General features: G+C 43.9%; 1 protein-coding gene across 1 annotated transcript; it reads left to right on the top strand.

Annotated features, from left to right (window-relative positions):
- The first annotated feature begins 2,125 nt into the window (after positions 1-2,125).
- On the top strand, positions 2,126-3,510 carry MTLN (mitoregulin). The gene is given in 3 exon segments (XM_009236993.2): positions 2,126-2,394; positions 2,397-2,827; positions 3,420-3,510. Coding segments are annotated over 2 exon segments (456 nt in total). The 5' UTR covers positions 2,126-2,229; the 3' UTR covers positions 2,688-2,827; positions 3,420-3,510.
- Positions 3,511-7,050: the final 3,540 nt, after the last annotated feature.

Genomic DNA, 7,050 nt, shown 5'->3' with positions numbered 1-7,050 from the left:
GAAATGCCAGGGCATGATTAGACTTTCAGCCCTACTCCCCAGCTTCCAGGGAGGAGAAAGGGCCTGAAGGTTAATTTGATCACCAGTGGCCAATGATGTAATCAGTTATGTCTGTGTAATGAAGCTTCCTTAAAAACCAAAAGGTTGATTGGGTTTGATTGAGCTTCTGGATAGCTAAACATGTGGAAGTTCCTGGAGGATGGTGGTCCTAAACAGGGTATGGAAGCTCCATGCCCTTTCCTATATGCCTTACGCTATCCATCTCTTCCACCTGGCTGTTTAACTGTATCCTTTGTAATATCCTTTATAATAAGTGGGTAAAAGTAAGTAAAGTGTTTTTCTGAGTTCTGTGAGCTGCTCTAGAAAATTAATCAAACCTAAGGAGGGGGTTGTTGGAATTCCTGATTTATAGCCAGCTCTTCAGAGTATAGGTGACAACCTACTATTTGTGACTGGCATTGGAAGTAGGAAGAAGTCTTGTGGGACTGAGTCCTCAACATATGGAACCTGATGCTATATCCAGGTAGGTAAGTGTCAAAATTAAATTGAATTAGAGGACACCCAGTAGTTGTCTGCTGCAGAATTCATTGGTGTATAGGAAAAAGGTCTCCCTCACCCCAACTCTGGTGTCAGAGTATTGAATGTATTGTTTAGTGACCAGAGGTGGTCTGTATTGAGAGTTAAAGTGGGAAAAACACTCTGTTTTGTCCCATATCTTACACCATGTAACAGATTACCACAAATGTAGTCACTTAAAACAATACACATTTATTATCTCACATTTTCCATGGATTGGGAATCCAAGCACAATTAAGCTGGGTCCTCTGTTATAATCTCACAAGACTACAATCAATGTGTAAGGCTGTGTTTTCATCTGGAGGCTCAAATGGGGAAGAATCTGCTTCCATGCTCATTTAGGTTGTGGGCAGAGTTCATTTCCTTGTGGTTTTGGGACTGAGGGTTCCAGATTTTTGCTGGCTGTTGGCTGGAGGCTTTTCCTAGAGGCCACTGCAGTTCTTTGTTCTGTGAGCTTCTCCAGCACGTCCACTTCATCAAGCCATAGGAGAGTCTTTAACTTGCTAAAAAATGTTATATACACAGTGACATGTTTTGGCTGTGTGCCCACCCAAATCTTGAATTGTAGCTCCCATAATTCCCACATGTCATGGGAGGGACCCAGTGGGAGGTAACTGAATCATGAGGGTGGGTCTTTCCCGTGCTGTTCTCATGATAGTGAATATGTCCCATGAGATCTGATGGTTTTATAAAGGGAAGTTCCCCTGCACAGGCTCTCTTGCCTGCTGCCATGTAAGATGTGCCTTTTCCCCTCCTTTGCCTTCTGCCATGATTGTGAGGCCTCCCCAGCCATATAGAACTGTGAGTCAAACTTCTTTCCTTTATAAATTACTCAGTCTCATGTATGTCTTTATTAGCAGTGTGAGAACAGATTAATATATGTAGTAATCACAGGAGTGACATCCTCATCCCCTTTGCTTTATTATATTAGCTAGAAGCAAGTCACAGGTCACACCCACACTCAAGGGGAGGGGATTACACAAAGGCCTGAACACTAGGAGGTGGAAATCATGGTGGGGGGGTGTCAAAATGACTTTCATCATTAGAAATGTGTTTGTTTGTTTCCTATCCCAACAATTTTGACTCCACGTTAGTTCTGGTACAGCATGGCCCCCAGACCTGCATTGTCCAATATGGTAGCCACTGGTCCCATATATGGCTAGCGTGACTGAAGAACTGAGTTTTTAATTTTTAAAAAATTTTAATGAATTTAAATTTAATCTAAAAATTGGTACTCCATTCAGTTATTGGAAAAATGTTTGTGTTTTTAGAACAGCTTGGTTATATGAATCTACTTTTTCAACTGTACATTTTATGAAATCTAGACACTGATAGGTATCTCCATTGAAAATTCAGTGTTCAAATTGAGATGTGCTTTTCGCTGTAAAATACAGACCAGTTTTCAAAGACTTGGTATGAAAAAAACAAAGCATCTCCTTAATAATTTAAAAACGAGTTACATGTTGAAATGATAACATCCCCTATATGTTGGGATAAGTAAATATATTATTAAAAACAATTCCATGTTTTTGTTTTTATTTTTTAAAAAACAGGTTACCAGAAAATTTAAAGTTACTGGCGTAACTTTCTATTGCTGAGAGAAAATACAGAGCGGTGAAGAGCTTACAGTCGGGTTAGCAAGATACGCCCCCAATGTTAGCTAACGATGTAAGGCATCAACAAGAAATGTTGTGGGGGTTCAGGAGAGGGGAAGGTGGAGTCGTCCAAAGGCTGGGAAAGTCTTCAGTTGAAGGCGAGACAGATGGGACTATTAGTGAGTTTCGAGAGAACCAACGCCTCGCCAGCTGCGCGGGGCGTGCCTCGCCGCCTTGGTCTCATTTTTGCCCCACGCCCCACCCTTGGACGCGCGGCGCCTTTTGACGCCCCCCCCCCCCCCAACCCCGCCGCGCCGTAGACCGCGGTGCACGCCGGGGGCAGCCATGGCGGATGTGTCGGAGAGGACACTGCAGTTGTCCGTGCTAGTAGCCTTCGCTTCTGGAGTACTCCTGGGCTGGCAGGCGAACCGACTGCGGAGGCGCTACTTGGACTGGAGGAAAAGGAGGCTGCAGGACAAGCTGGCGGCGACGCAGAAGAAGCTGGACCTGGCCTGAGACTCCGCGCCTTCCGCCCCATTCGATCCCCTGCGTGGCCACCTTGCCATGTCCGCGCCGGAGCCCCAGTCCGCCGGCGGCCAGAACCAGGCTTGCCACACAGTCCCCGCCTGCCATGGCCGGCTCTTCCTGGAGTGTTGGTGAGCAGTACACATAGTGACAGTGCAAAGGGAGACTTTGGGGTCGGGCGGATATCTTAGGATCAACTCTGGCTAGGTCGCAGAAGGTAGGACTTTTTCCCACAGACACCAGAAGGTGGAAGTTTTGTCTTCCCTGATAACTTGCTCTTTGGTGTCTTGGTTTAGTTCACTGGGTGTTTAATGAGAATGTCTTACCAACGTGCTATGTCGTCGTTCATCCTGACAACATTAAACATCAGTATAGAAAATACTGGGAAGAACAAAAGAGAAAAGGAACCGGGGAGGTGATCTTGCCACCCCCAATTCTTTTCAGTAACATCCTTGTTAGCACATCTTTGCCTTGGCGATTGTAAACTCCAAACTGAATTCTTAGGTTGTTGGCAGCCTGGTAAAGTGGAAAGAGCAGTGGCCTGGAAGTCAGGAACCTTGCATCCAGTCTTAGCTCTTCAGAAGAGCCGTGCATGATAAATTTTCAGGACTTCAGTTTTCTTGTCGTAAACCAGATCTTATGGTTCATGGTTTAATACCACAGTACGGTTTGAAGTTTCAGATTGTGTATTTCTAATTTTTTTCTCTTTTCTGTTTCTAACAGTTTGTTGAAGATGCATATAGACTACTGGAAAGAAATGACTTCTTGCACTTTATGAATCAATCTTATTTTTAAAATAAAAAAATTAAACATCCTTGAACCTTTTATTTTTTCATAAGGGGAAGTATCATGTTTTTCATGCAATTTACTGCATCAAGAGATCTGCATTTTCAAAACCGACTTACTAGTGTTTTTGAGCAGATGTATTATGTAACTCGTGCCCCTTCTTTGGTACAGGCACAAAGCAGACTTGGCCGTGGGACCACTATGGGTTCTTTTACTGAACTTGTTGGAAAGCAAGGGGCTGTGTAAACATAACTGAGGTAAGGGTGCTATATGTAAGACCTTTGAACTTCCAAGAGTAACAGTGTATTCCTTGGCTCTGCTCAGGCCTATAATCCCAGCACTTTAGGAGGTTGAGGTGGGAGGACCACGTGAGCCCAGGAGTTGGAGACCAGCCAGGGCAACATGGGGAGACCCAGTCTCTACAAATAACTTACAAATTAGCTGGCCGTGGTGGCACACACCTGTGAGTACAGCTAATTTGTAAACCAGAGGCTGAGGCAGGAGGATCACCTGAGCCTAGGAGGTTAAGGTTGCAGTGAGCTGTGATCTCACCACTGCACTCCAGCCTGGATGACAGAGCGAGACCCTTTCTCAACCCAAAACAAAACAGTGTGTTCCAAGTACAGAGTATAAGTTTTTTCTTTTCTTTTTCTTTTTTTTTTGAGACAGAATTTCACTCTTGTTGTCCAGGCTGGAGTGCAATGGCACAATCTCGGCTCACTGCAACCTCTGCCCCCTTGGTTCAGGCAATTCTCCTGTCTCAGCCTCCCAAGTAGCTGGGACTACAGGCATGTGCCACTATGCCTGGCTAATTTTTGTATTTTTAGTAGAGATGGGATTTCATCATGTTGGTCAGGCTGGTCTCGAACTCCTGACCTCAGGTGATCCACCGGCCTTGGCCTCCGAAAGTTCTGGGATTACAGGCATGAGCCACTGTGCATGGCCAGTGTATAAGTTTTTATTGGCAAAAATCTCTTTTATGTGTCATTATGGAATACACATGAAGGAGAAACCCTCCTGAACAGAGCTTAGTGATAAATCCTACCTATATCTAAAAATCAAGAGTGAGTGCCTGGTTCCTTCGATTTGCAAGGAGTGTTTCTAGAACACCACCCTTGCTCATTCCTACAAAGATTAATTCCGTGTCTCAACCTCATGTTAACATAGGAAAGTTGTTTCCACATGAAGCACCCCCCACTCTCCCCCCATTTTAGTGGGGCTATTATGCCTTATTACTTCCAACTTTGTTTTCATTCTGTGAATGTAGTAGTCAAGGACTGAAATGGTTCTTGGAGCTCAGTTCCATCTGGGCTGCAGTTTGCTGAAGCTTCCTAGTGTCCGCCCCTAATTGAGGCTCCAAGAGTTGAGACTCTTTGAGACAAGGTAGGTTTCTTGAGGGACATATTACCTCCAAACTGTTGGAATGTGCCTGGTTAAGCATCTGGATTGTGACTGGCCTAGTTTTGCCTGTTTGGACCCATTCTTGTGCCATGTTCCTGGTGGACCTGGTCCTTCCAATGTTGATTCTTTCTCATTACTTATGTACAGCACCCTGACACAGTCATGCCCCTCTCCTGTCTCTCCTCTAGGTATCCCTGCCTCTGGGCATGTGCTACTTCCGAGTCCTGTCCATATCCTTATGGGATTTTTAGCCACTCTGTGCCGCTCCTAATTTTCTAGTTTTCTGCTTACTACCTTTTTACACTGTGACTGTACTCCCCAGTTCTGTAGTGGGCAATTACCTTTGACGTTACCTCTGTCACTTTTTCTACCTTTGCCCTACTTAAATGTGGTAGTTTTTTTCCCCCAAAAAATACTATGGAGATAGTACTTTTCCTACGTTAGCCGAAACTGGAAATGGAAAGTTGGGAGCCAGGAGTCAGTGCCAGTCATAACTTGGAAATGACACACTGTTGACTCCTTGAATCTATATTCCCCCACCTCCATTTTTCACTGCCATTTAATCATGACATCTACATGTCTTGGCCCACTTTTATTACCCTACCCTGCCTCCTTTTCTCCCCCAATGTGGGCTTCCCAGACCGCCTGTTCTATTCCACATTGCTTCAGCCATACTCTGGACCTTGTCATCAACAGGCTTGGACTTTGTTATACTGTACTTGGTCTGTTTAGTCTCAGGGTAACCCCACCTCATTAGGACAGCTTACATCCTCTACATCTCCCATAGAACTGCCCACTCTGGAGACTATTAGTTGTCTCACCCTTCCAGTTAACCTCATAAGTCATCCTGGGCTCCCTGGTCAGATTAGACTCCATCCCTGCTTGTACATTTACCTTCACCACTGCTTTTGCTCTTTTGAGCCACTGAACTTTAAAGAAAGACTTCACCTTTCTCACTTGGCGCACTACAAATTCGTTCTATTGTGACTGCATCTGTCTCATTTCTTAGCGCCTGAGTTCCTTAAACTCCCAGTTTTCTTGATGCCTTTCATTCCTAGTAGATCAACCATATGAGAAGATAAAGGCCATTAGCTGGGAATTCCTTCGTCTTTCTCAATAGTTTTGTCTAGAGCAGTAGTTTTCAACAGGGCTACACATTATAATCATCTAGGGAGCTTTAAAAATACTAATTCTTGCATGCCACTGTCCAGACATTTTGATTCATGTCATTTGGAATATGGCCTGCTGCTTTAATACTGCTTCTTTGAGAGCAGTATTAAACATCTTGTACCAGAGGCCTAAACAGTGCCTTGCACCAAGGTATATATTTGTCATTTTTATTTGAGGTGGATTGTTTTGTTTTCTTTCTTTTTTTTGAGACATAGTCTCACTCTGTTGCCCAGGCTGGAGTGCACTGGCGTGATCTCTGGAATCTTCACTGGAACCTTCACCTCCCAGGTTCAAGTGATTCTCCTGCCTCATCCTCCTGAGTAGCTGGGATTACAGGCATGTGCTACCACACTTGGCTAATTTTTGTATTTTTAGTAGAGACAGGGTTTTGCTATGTTGGCCAGGCTGGTCTCGAACTCCTGACCTCAGGTGATCCACCCACCTCGGCTTCCCAAAGTGTTGGGATTACAGGCGTGAGCCACCATGCCCAGCCTGAATTTTCTTTTAAGGCCCTAAAACTGCACACTTTCTCTATTCTCTTTGCTATAATCTTTTTATTGATTCCAAGTCGTCTTGTTCCACTGGTTCTGTCTACATTATGAGTCTCTTGGAAGCTGTTAAATTCTTTTTCAGTATCACCTGTGAGGAAGCAATTCAAAATTGTTACTCATTTTAACACACTGATAGAAATCATGATAAGTTTTATGAAGTAGCTTGCTCTCAGGAGAAACGTTGGCCATGGTTTGCTTTAGTTTCTTTTGGCTACCTCACTGCAGATCTCTTGTTTTAGGTTATGTTGTTTTTTATAATGGCATCAAGGTATAACTACAGAGGAGCAATGACTAGTATTCATGTGACTGTCCTGAATATTACAGTTAGTGAAAAATCATTAGCTGAGTAATCATATCATTTATAGCACACTGAATACCTCAGTGGTACTTCTCAAACTTGAATGTGCACATGAAACACTGGGGTATTGTTAAAATACAGATTCTGA

Source organism: Pongo abelii, chromosome 12, assembly GCF_028885655.2.
Source record: "Pongo abelii isolate AG06213 chromosome 12, NHGRI_mPonAbe1-v2.0_pri, whole genome shotgun sequence".
In the NCBI taxonomy this organism is placed as follows: Eukaryota; Metazoa; Chordata; class Mammalia; order Primates; family Hominidae; genus Pongo; species Pongo abelii.
Note: the sequence above shows the minus strand (reverse complement) of the source record. Positions and strands in the feature narration are given on the sequence as shown.